Source organism: Stegodyphus dumicola, chromosome 2 (assembly GCF_044657685.1).
Source record: "Stegodyphus dumicola isolate Sdum_Otavi_A_Nest chromosome 2, ASM4465768v1".
Taxonomy (NCBI): domain Eukaryota; kingdom Metazoa; phylum Arthropoda; class Arachnida; order Araneae; family Eresidae; genus Stegodyphus; species Stegodyphus dumicola.
The window spans coordinates 169,788,859-169,801,668 of NC_140769.1; the positions used below are offsets into that span (position 1 = coordinate 169,788,859).

A 12,810-nucleotide genomic window follows, 5' to 3' on the forward strand; every position below is an offset into this window, starting at 1 on the left:
AGCTCTTTAGTATAAACACAGGTCTTGAAGAATATACACTTGTAGGTGTAGGAGATAATGTTGCTATGGTTTCGTGCAATTGTCTGAGAAATACATGATATCGACATTGAGTTTATTGTAGGGTTTATAAACGTTCCAGGTAAACATAAATTGATACCGTAGACCTATTCAGTGCTGGAAGAACCCAGGTCCTCTTTAAAAGTAATTCTTAATCCTACAACACTGTGGGTAGAACATCAACCCACTGAACAAAAACATGGCATCTAATGGCCTGTTTAAGAGAGTGATGGAACTTCTCAACAAGTCCATTAAAATTCGGATGATACGGTGATGTGTGGATATTTTTAGTTTCCAAGAATTTTGTTAATGCTATAAATAATTGAGACTCAAACTGTCATCTCTGGTCCATGATAATGCACTCGGGTACTTCAAACCATGAAAATCTATGTAGGAAAAAAATCTTTTGGACACAGTGCCACATATCCACAAGAGGGATAGCCTCTGGCCAACATGTGTACCTGTTGATACACATAAGGAGATTTAGAAAGAAATAAGCATATGGAATTGTGTCCAAAACATCTTTGAACATCACATGCATTCGGAGATAGTAGCATCCTGGGCTGGAACTCCAATGGAATATTGCACCTATTTTAAAGACGGTTTTGAGAAGACTGCATGGTATCTGGATGAAGCCTTACACTCTTGTAAAACTGGACGCTGCAGCAGTTGGTCCTGATTTCCTCTTTATTGATTTTTAAACCATACTCCATCGATCTGGTAACGCTGTGTAAGAATGACCATTGCTAGCATCTGCAATAGTAGATTCTAAAAAGGTATAAGGAGGTATGTATAACCTTGTGATGGGGATAATTGTCCAAACAAATCGATATGGATGTGACTAAAGTGAGCAGATGGTAACTCAAAACGTTGCAATGGAGTTCAAGTGTGTCTATGAATTTTTTACCTTTTTTATTAAAAATTATAAAATTAGAAATTAGAAAGCCTCTGAAGTTGCATGTGGTGAAGTTTTAAGGTAAGCAAGCATATCTTTTAAGTATGTTATGATTTTTATAGTTATAGTATACAGAATATGTGAGATTTTTAAAATTATTCTGTAAATTATAATTTTTAAAACCTTTTTGTAAGTTTTATGGTCAATTTTTTTTCCAGCTATTTAGCTCCTGAAATACTGCTGTTGTCAGAAGATCATACTACTGCAGTTGACATTTGGTAAGTTTAGAATCAATTTTTGTTTTAAAAATTACATGAATGTCTCAAAATTTATTGTCTTGATAATCAAAGTTATAGAGTAAGTTTGTTGAGGAAATTCTGAATGAGCTTCTTGCTCTAATGATGTGTTTTTTGTGTGTGCTTTATATCAATCTGGTCTATTTTAAAAAGCAAATTTTGTGTCATGCTAATTGAAATAATGTATGATTTACATATAAACTGATATTTAAACATGAGGTTTTGAATAGCCCTTCTTGTAGCTTTAATTCCATAGTTCTTTCATGTTTAAAGTAAAACTTAAAGATATCTGACTTTGTGATGTAGCCGTTCCTCAATAAACACTAATGCCGGCTAGTTTTGAAAGGATTTATTAACAGAGCACCCAGGAACGGTTACAAAAAAAAAAAGAATTATACATAAAAATGAAACTTATACCAAATGGAACATCAAACATTTGAATAACATAACATAGTAAACTATCATCATGGTGGCTGGAGGTCGACTGTGGTTTTTTCATATCGCCACAAGATCACGTTTAAATAAAATAGTTTGGTTACAGTTCATGAGTTCATGGCGTTGAATAAAATAGTTTAATTACACTTAAATAGTCCTGTTACATCCTCCCTCTCTGACTTCGTAGACGTCTCGGCAAGAAGTCAGGAACTGACATTTGTCTACTTTGTGCAGCGGGCGGAGAATCAGATGAATGGGCTCCAGTTTGACGAGCAGTAAATTTTGCGTCACCAGCACCTTGTGCAACAGGTGCATATTCGGGTGATATTGCACATTCCAGGCGTCCTCTTTTCTTTAAGGGAACCACTGGAGTTACACGAGCTGAGTTTTGAAACTTATTTCGATCCTGATATGGTTTCAAGGCTGAAACATGATACTTGCCGAGAATTTTGTCTGGTTCATGAGGATCGGCAATATCATAAGTGGTTGGAGATCTTGTAGTCACTATCACATAAGGACCATCTCTCTTCGGCATGAATTTAGTAGTTTTCTTCAGTAGACCTTTGCTGATTTGGTGGAGGGTGACCCAAACTTTATCTCCAGGAACGAATTTCGGTGTTTCTCTTCGTTTTCTGTCAGCATAACGTTTCTGTTTATCTTGATGCAATTCGACTCTTTCTCGTACCTGTTGTACATTTCTTGCAAAACGTTTCAAATATGGAGTAATTTCGGGAACAAAATTATCGTTCTCAATTACGGCTTTTATATCATGCTTTACATCATCTAAGGTTCGTAACTCTTGTGCAAATTGAAGAAAAGCAGCAGAATGTCCAGTTGAATCACATTTGGCTGTATTCAAAGCAAACCTTATTAATAACAGTTTATCCTTCCATGATTGATGGTCGTTACCAACAAGTATTGCTAAACGTGGTTTCAGACCTCTATTCTTCCTTTCAACTGGGTTAGATTGTGGGTGATAGACAGGAGTAAGACTTTGATCAATGTTCAAGATATAGCATAGTTGTTGCATAACAGCACTAGTAACAGCACTAGTAAACTGTGTACCATTATCACTTATTATTTTCCTGCATAACCCAAATCGAAGGGCGACTTCCTCCAAAAGACTAGTGGCACATTCTCTGGCCGTGGCTTCCTTTAAAGAAAATAGTTCTGTCCACTTCGTAGCACAGTCCTGCACAATAAAAATCCATTTTTCACCAGAGGGTGTTTCAGGAAAGGGACCGAAAAGATCAATTGACAAGGTCTCAAAACGTTGAGCATAGACTGGAGTTTGAAGTAAGCCAGATGGCTTTTGATTAGTGGCTTTATAACGACAGCATTCGAGACAGCTTTTGACGTATTCTGCTATATCCTTTCTCACTCCAACCCAGTAGTATCTTTTTGCTATTCGATAAAATGTTCCTTCAGATCCATAGTGACCGGCCGTTGGGGAATCATGATATTCTTTCAAGGTTTCTGCTTTTCTTTTTGAGGTATAACTAGTTGAGCTTCTTCCTCTTCCGAATCAGGGGAATATCGGTACAAAACTCCTCTGTTCATAACGTAGCCTCTTCCAGTCCAAGTTGCACAGTCTGATTCTTTCTCTGGACTCTCAAAAGTTTTGATGATCTTCTGAAGATCATCATCTTCTAGCTGTGATTGTCTTAATTCTGCAGGGCTAATAGTAGGGATTTCGACAGAGACAGCACAGACTTGACAAGAATCTGTACTTGAGTGTTCACAAATAGGATGAGACAATAGATCAGCAATAAAGTTCAAGCGTCCAGGAATGTAATTTATAGTCAGATTGTAGGATTGGATTTGTAAGGCCCATCTTGCGAGCCTACCAGTTGGAGACTTTAAAGACATCAGCCACTTCAATGGTTGGTGGTCAGAGGTGATTGTGATAGACTGGCTTTCAACATATCCTCTAAATTTGTTGAGTGCCCATACTACTGCTAAGGCTTCTTTTTCTATGGTGGAATAGTTTCGTTCTGATGCGGTCAGCAAGCGGCTGGCATATTCTATAGGGTGTTCTTCATTTTTCTTCCCTTGTAGCAACACTGCTCCAATGGCTACATTGCTAGCATCTGTGCGAATGATAAAAGGCTTCGTTCCATCAGCTTGCTTAAGAATCGGTGGGCTAATTAATTTGGATTTCAGCTTTTGGAAAGCATTTTCTTGTTGTGCTTCCCACTTCCACAGTGCTTTCTTCTTTGTTAAATCCGTTAACGGTTTGGCTATTTAAGAAAAATTTGGAATATATCAACGATAACAGGAACACGTTTGTACGAACGATTGCACTTGCTTAACAGTTTTCGGCGATGGCATTTCTGCAATGGCAGCAGTCTTGTGTGGATCAACAGCTATACCATGCTTATTAATGTAATGGCCTAAATATTTCACTTTTTCACAACAGAAGTGGCACTTCTCACGGTTAGCATTGAGCTTGAATAACGATAGACGTTGGAAAACTTGTTCTAAGTCAGAAAGGTGCTTTTCGAAGCTAGATGACAGCACGATGATATCATCTAAATATGACAAAGCAAACACATTATTCAGTCCAGAACGGAACTTATCTATCAATCTAGAAAAAGTGGCAGGAGCGTTTTTCAATCCGAAGGGCATTCGGGTAAATTTATATGTACCAAAAGGGCTAACAAAAGCGGTCTTATTTTGATCTTCTGCAGCTACTCTCACCTGATGATAACCGGATCTCAAGTCAATAGTTGACATATAAGGTGTCGGTTTTGCTTCACTCAACAAATCATCTATATGTGGCAAAGGATAAGTGTCTGGAACGGTTTGAGCATTTAGGTTACGATAATCAATGCATAACCGTACTTTTCCATCTGCCTTGGGAATCAGAACCACAGGAGAGGCATAGGGGCTTTCACATTCTTTTATGATACCTTGTTTTAGAAGGGAATCAAGTTCCTTTTTCAACAGTTCTTTCTTACTTGGTCTCATCCGATATGGAGGGACTGAAACAGGGGGGCTGTTTCTTGTGTTAATATGTTGTTCAATGAATGGAGTGGCTTCTTCCCCTACTTTGAAGACAGTGTGATATTTGTTAAGCAATGCATCAATTGCAAGCCGTTGGGCTGTAGTTAATTGCTGTCCTTCATTTTCGCGTAGTCGGCAGTTGTTTACAACAACTGGGATTTCTTCCAGTACTTGGGATTGATGAGGTCTCACGAAGCTATATTTTCTTCGAGGTTCATCAGAAAAGTTCCACTTATTTTCAGCAAGATTTAAAACAATTTTAGCTTTTTGAAGAAAGTCAATTCCTAACAGAGTCGAGTTATTTTTGACATCAGGCAACACAAGGAGAGGAGTTTTGAACTCTCTGCCTTCGAGAAGAATAATTTGTTCGGTGTGAAGTACCTCTTTTTCAGATACCAAACCATCAGCGAAAGACACCTGTAGTGTTGTCTTTTCAAATACTGCATCTTGTTTCTGCAGAATATGATAGAGGGATTCACTTGCGATTGAGTGACTAGCACCACTGTCGGCGAAAGCTGTACCGGAAACACCACCAATACTAATTGGAAATACAGCAGTCCGAGTGGAAGATAAACAGGATCGGATTTGGATAGTGCCTAAACTTGATGAATTTGAAGTCTTTGGGGGGTTACAGTCTGGACATTTAGACTTGATAAAACCAGTTTTGCCGCACCCATAGCATGTTAAAGGAGGTCACTTTTCTTCTGTTTGTTGCTGACCACGATTTGAAAAGGTTTTATGAGTTCCCTGTATGTCACTTGTTCGATTTTCTACTTTGTGTTTAGATGGATTAGTCGGTTTTTAAGAATAGTTTCGCCTGCCAGGAAGTGGAGGTTTATAGTGCGTATTTTTAACACGTACAGATTCATAATCATCCAATTTCTGTACTAATTCAGATGAACTCTTTATTTTTCCCCAAGTATCAATAAAATGCTCCTTAACGTCACTACTGACTCTTCTTTTAAGCTGATCCATCAGGACCAAGTCTTTGAGTGATTCAAAGTCTGTAACATCGAGACTATGAAGCCACTCTTCGAGATAATTATTTAATCCGTAAGCAAAATCTTTCCATAAGGACCCAGGGTGTTTTTAGTGGGTGGTAAGTTTAATTCGAAGTGATTCAGCATTTAATTTGAATCTTTGTAGCAGAATCTTCTTGATGTAAGAATAATCTTCTAATTTGTCTTTTGGTTCTCTTAAAATAATTTGCGAAATGTCTATAGGCAGAAGAGGTTGGAGGTGAGTGATGTAATCTATTTGTTTTATATTAACGTTTTCACATTGTCTTTCAAAAATTTGCAGGTAGATTACAATGTCAGAAGTTCCTGTAAATTTAGGGATTAGGTGTTGAATATTTGTTTCAATAGCTGCACTTGAAGCAAAGGCGGCATAGTTAGGATTTGAGCTAGCAGCTGCCAGGTTTAATTTTAAACGTTCCAATTCTAATAAAAGTTCTTGTTCTTTTCTTTGACGTGTCTCTAGATCGTTGCTTTCACGTTGTGTTTGTTGTCTAGTTTAGATTAAAGTTTCCAGAAGATTCCTGGTAAAAGCCTCATCATCAGTGTCAGAATTGACGATAAGATCTTTAAGATCTATTACTCGCATAGCGTCGTTTACAGTGAAACCCAGTTCTGTAGCGAGAGTTTTTAAATCCTCTTTTCGTGCTTTGGCAAGGTAAGCCATAATTATATGAGAGGTCAGGGGGGGAGGGAAAAGATGAAGTTCACTTTGTTGTTATTTCGATTTTATTCACAAGATTTTATTTATTTTAGAATTAATAATTATACCTTTGAGTAAAATGTTTATACTCCTATTAAACAACATGTATAAATGTAAACAATGTTACTCGTACATTTATATACCACTTTTAAACAGCATTTATAAATGTAAACAATAATACTCCAAAAGTTTATTATTTCTGAGTCATAAAAATATCATAAAATGCCCTCATAAATTCAACTTGTCTCCAGAAAATAACATATAATAAATTGCTCAAAAATTGTTTACTACTTAGCAAAACATACAAAAACATACATAAATGTCTTACCATAAGCTTTTATATTCAAGCTGAATTCTTTGAAATCTTAATCTTAACAAAATATTTAGCTAATTAAGCAACACACATTTAGTAACTCTTTTACTTTAATTAAATAGTCATTCGATTTTATTCATAAGTATTTTCTTTCTCTTCAAGAAATATTTTTTAAGACATGCATTCATTAAAGGAAAACAATTGTATTTTCTTAAAGTATTATACCATAATCATTTTCTCAAAATGTTCGTCGAAAGATAAATCTACAAGTACAATATTTTATTTTATGTAGAATAAAACATTTAATGAGGAACAACAGCACTCAAAGGAAATAAAAACATAATAAAAGATTTGACATAAACACATCATAAATCATCGCTAGTCTAAACATTCCGAGGGGGGCAAACATCTGCTGCTGTAAGTCAGAAGCGAAACTAATAAATTCTAATGCACAACGTCAATGAATATATTCAAACTTTAACATCAAAACATGTATTCAGTGAAACAATATTATCCACAAATCAATTTAATATGCGCATTAACATTTTAAAATAACAAATTACATTTCAAGAAATAGCGTTTGGTTGACAGAAAGCCGTTTGCTTTCGTTTAATAATCTTATATGTAATATCAATAAATCAGATTTCAGTAAGGAATTTACATTTGCTTTAAGAAGCAGCATATAATAAATAATCAGTTTAAAAGAACTTTAAACTGAGATTAAACGATAATGTAAACAAAACTTATCTTTTCCGTTGAAAGTGTCCAGTTGATGATTCGATGTGCTAGCAGCACGGTATGACAATTTTAATTCCAGAATTGGTTTCCAGAATTTTTGACCAGCAGTCCACACCTGAAAAGAAACTGAGCCGATCTCCAGCAACTCAAAGTTAAATTCGGGAGTAAGGGCTTGTTAAAGCCAAACAGAAATTCTAAACATTTTGTTGCGCCATTTTGGATTCAAATTTAGTTGGGCGCCAATGTGATGTAGCCGTTCCTCAATAAACACTAATGCCAGCTAGTTTTGAAAGGATTTATTAACAGAGCACACAGGAACGGTTACAAACAAAAGATAATACATAAAAATGAAACTTATACCAAATGGAACATCAAACATTTGAATAACATAACATAGTAAACTATCATCATGGCGGCTGGAGGTCGACTGACGTTTTTTCATATTGCCACGAGATCGCGTTTAAATAAAATAGTTTGGTTACAGTTCATGAGTTCATGGTGTTGAATAAAATAGTTTAATTACACTTAAATAGTTCGGTTACAAATTTAAGTATTAAATTTCATTGGAAAAGTGGTCGCTTTGGTCAACATTTTGTTTTATTTCTAAAACACATAGAATCCTAAAATCATAATAAGGAAACTCATGGGACTTTGACAGGCTGTACAGAGAACAGAGAACCATGGCTGTACAGAGCGTTAAGAAGGTAGCAGTCATTTTAGAGAAATGAAGACTGCGAGAACAGAGTGATTGTGCGATTGGTTCTACAGCCAAAATGTGGAAAGAAAAAATATGGATATTTATAAGTATGTAATGTCTATGTGGCGTGGAAGCACATAAAATTCTTGTAAAACAAGTCTCCTTGAGTAATTAGGTGGCAGAGGAAAAGAGATGAAAGTATTTGGATTCATTTCTTCGGGAGTTTTGCATAAAAATTAGGATGGAACTGAACAGTATGGCGGTATTAAACCTATAAGATCCTTGGTAAAGTTCTGGTGTCTGTTTCATTTCTTCCTGCCATGTACTTTTAATATTTATGAATATTTGTGGATTCTTCAATTTAAACAAATTCCTTATTTTTGAAAAATTCATGTCAATTTAAGTAAGCAGTCCTATTTTGTACTGTAAATTGAATATTGTAGTCTGTCTGTGATTTGATATCTGCTTAAATGTATGTAAATAGTTGGTATTTATATTTCTACATAGCGGAACCTTTATCTAAGTCATGTATTTCATATTAAAGAATAAAAAGGAGGAAGGAAATTGGCAAAATTTTCTTTTTTAAGGAACTTAAAATTATTTCAGATAAAATGATGATATGGGTATGCTTGTTAATCGTTACAGGTCTAAGTTTTGAAGCAAAAAAGTGTGACTAAATTTTCAAATTTATTATCACTGCAGTTTGAATTCTTTCTGCATAATTTAACAAATAGATTAAGTATAAAGATTTGCTGTGCTTCTCATTTTATGTATCAATAAGTGAGAAAGACGAAATAATTTGAGATTTATTGCTAGTTATTTAGCTTGCTTTCTGACAATTACTATTATCCTAACAAATTGCTTAGTGGAATATGTTTAAAGCTGGAAATAAGGAGGTAACATTTTTCTAATGATTTTTTGTTATAATGAACATGTTCCATGCACTTCACCACAGGTAATTTGAATTTGAGGTCATAACGTTCCAAAAAAATTTAGATTTCACTACTGTATGCTTAATTCAATTCTTCAAACTCATAATTTTTATAGATTTTAGATTCTTTCTGTAATCTTTTTATTTTTCTTCTCATATTTCATTATCATTTTTATTTAAAGTGCCTTTACTACATAGTTATTTTTAATTTCATTCTCATGCTCCTGTCTATCAGATTACACCATTCCAGATTTATTGATATGAAATTTTGGAAAAGTTGATACATCTTAAAATTCTCAAAAAGGTAATATTGAAATTACAGAGGGTGTTTACACATTTTTTGAATGACTTCGAGAAAGAATTTAGGAAAATCAAATGTTTTGGAATAAAAATTTTTGGCAACAGCTTATTGTAAGAAGTTAAGGAGAAATATCGTCTGCTACTTTAAAAGTTAATCTTCTTTCAAAATATTGCATGTAGACAAGCTGTGAATTGATGGATATGTTTTTGCACTTTCTGAAGAGAAACATTCCTATTTCATAATTAAAAAATATTGTAAAATGCATGGTATTAAAATTTCTAGTGCAATATAAGCAATATTATTAATCTTAAAAAAGAAAAACAGGAGTCATTACTTCTATATAGAAAGAAGACTCCAAAAGAATATACAAAAATGGTACATACTGTTTCTAATGTTAAATCATTGGTAACAAGAGAAAATTCGCCAATGCAGAAATCAGTTTTAAAGTCTTTTAATACATCTTTAGCAACAATATATAAAATAGTAAACCAAACTTTACAACTTAAAAAAGGTAAAAAATATAGTTTTCCCATTCATGTATTTTGCCAAGAAAAATGGCTCAATACAGAATAACTTGTAGAAACCTGTATGAAAAAATATTTTGCAGGAAATAAATGAAAATAATTGTGACCCTTGATGAAGCATGGATTTACCTAAATGACTGTAACAAAAGGGGAAAAAAAGAAAAAAAAAAAAGTGTCTTTATTATCAAAATCGAAGAGAGAAAAATGTACCAACCTGGTTCCATCAATGTAAAAGAAAGTTTTAGTTAGGGGTTTATGATTTTCACAGGGTTCACTTGTAGTGGGAAATTAAAAGTAGGAAGAGTGGTAAAAAAAAAAAATCTTAAAATCAACTCAATGTACTTATCAAAAGAAAGTTTTACATCTGTTATTTTCAGAAGAAATTTAATTTCTTTATCCCATTGACTTTGGAATGATGAAATTCAGCTAGACAAAGCAGCAAGTTATACTTCAAAAAGGTACCACTGCATTCCTTGAAAAAATAAAGACTGATAGTGGTATTGCGTATGCAGTATCCTCTGCTTATTGACTCACTGGTTAATAAACTCAGGCATTTATTATGCTCAGATGCCCAAGAACCGAAACAAATACATTCTAATCAATAATAATAATAATAATAATAATAATAATTTACTAAACACATCTCCAATGCTTATTAAACTAAGATCATTAGTGACAGAATATCTTACTTTTATATATCAAAGATTGTATTTTCATCCATTTAACATATTTAACATATATTGCCCTGTGGCTTTATCATTCTGGTATATATTGCTTCAATAAAACAGGCTTGACAAAAACTTTTTTTTTTTTTTTATCTGCAATGGACTTCAGAACAGCAGAAGGTTAACAAAAGCATTTCGCTAGAGGCATTGTAAATGAATGAGGCTTCCTTCTCGAATACCAGCTGATAGAAGATGAAAGTGTAACTTCTTTATCCCATCTTTTAAGGTTTCTACCTTCAAAATCCTCCACTTGGTATCAATATATTAATTTCATACAGAGTTTATAAGTTCATGAAATACTTGTAAGCATTACCATACATTAAGAGGCTTTGAATGAAAAGGGAGTGGTAACTGTAGACTGAAAAGCAAAGAAAGTGCTTATCATACTTGTACTTCATGAAGTAGCAGATTAAAGGGAAATTTTTCTGCGGGCTGGAAATGTAAATTTTGAAATTTGAATAAACACCTGGAAGAAACCTTCCTTCCTCTTTCTTTAATTTCTTGTGTGCTTAACTTGTAACTTGTCGAAATGCCAAGCGAAAAGACTGAAAGGAAAGAATAAAATATTAAGAGATTTTATCCAGCCAGAGAAAAACTACATTTCATCTTGGGATTTTCCAAACAGTGTCATGCATTTTACTAAAACATAGGAATTGTAGTGAACAAAGAACTAATAAAAATGCAAATATCAAAAGAGCAAAAGCCGTAGAAAGTCAAGAGATAGTGAAATTGATTTTTTAGAATGGCTTCAAGATATAAAGCTGAAGAATGTTTCTAGAGCATTTTTCACTAATTCACTAAATGCTAGGAGAGAATTTTATATCAACTGATATGTGTCTGAGGGTTTGGAGAAAAAGAAATCCACCGTTATTAATCAGAAGTTATAGGGTGAGAATGAAGAAGCTTACTATCAATGCAGTTGATAACTGAATAAAAGATGTTCTACTTAGGCTGCTAAATGGATACAGGTCACTCAAAATTTACAGACAAAATGACTACATTACAGAACATTGCCAGAATCTATATTAATATTTAAAAATGAAACTGTGGTTCATTTTAAAACTGAAGGAATATGTTACTGTTTTATTAATTTGCAGTGTGAGCCCAATTATTAAAAAGATAGCACTGATTATTGACAAAAGCAGAAAAACCTGAGAAAAAGAAAGCAATAAAAAAAAAAAGTTGAGTTGTTTAAAAATTCACTTCTGACTTACCGCGACAACAAGAATCATAGATGAAAAGTAGTATTTTTACTGATTTTCTTTTGAAATAGGGCAGAGAACTCAAAAAGGAAAAATATAGCTTTACTAATTAGATGACTGTGCAGCACACACTGCTCTTTCTAAAAAGTGTTAGTGTCTCTTACAAATACAGCTTCTAACATTCAACCTTTAATTTTAGGATATTATAAAAGCTTTCAAATGTCATTACAGAAAAGATATTGTTTAGTAAATGAGGAAACTGAATTTTGTGAAAAGCAAGCACTACAAAGGAGATAAGTCAATATCTCTGTAAGAGTATGTATATTATGATTAATGCAAGGGGTTAATCTCTTAAAATGAGCTAAAAGTTATTTTCAAAAATGGGGCTTTTGATTAGAAAGCTTCAAAGGAACTGCAAACTTAGAGCTAATGTTTCTGACATCAGTGAGGGAAGTTCTGACGATTTATTTTTGTAATCTGTCTTAATTCATAGCAATATTGAAACAACATGTGTAAAATTTGATTATGAAAGTATTAAAAGAACTGCAAAAACTGATAGTGAAAATATGATACAGTAAAGAGTGATGACATGCCATCATCAAACAAATGTAGAAAAGCATTGCAAATTTTAAGAAAGTTTCATTGAAACCATAATTTTAAAAATATTTTTATAAAAATTTAATAAATGAATTTCAAAACTGCACAAATAATTTAATTTTAGTGTTCATATTTAATTATTATTTTAGGATCAATTAACATAATAATTGTTAGTTGCTATTATTGCTTAAAAGTTTAAAAGTTAGTACAAAGTCCGAAACCCGGACTTTGTACTAACTTTTAACTTCCGCAATTCTGGATTTGAGATTTTTCCGGATATTAGATAATCAGTTTAAATCTAGTAAAATGGCATGTAAAAATTATAAAATTAAAAATTTGAAATCGTGATTTATAAAATAATGAAGTATTTATGA

At 33.3% G+C, this 12,810-nt stretch overlaps 1 protein-coding gene across 4 annotated transcripts in view; it reads left to right on the forward strand.

Moving 5' to 3' along the window:
- LOC118203973 (uncharacterized) overlaps positions 1-12,810 on the forward strand; it is a 159,518-nt gene that overhangs the window by 108,063 nt on the left and 38,645 nt on the right. For all 4 annotated transcript variants that reach the window (XM_085811431.1, XM_085811432.1, XM_085811433.1 and 1 more), the window contains exon 12: positions 1,171-1,230. In XM_085811431.1, the coding sequence (XP_085667557.1) occupies positions 1,171-1,230 (60 nt within the window). The remainder of the gene's footprint in view (positions 1-1,170; positions 1,231-12,810) is intronic.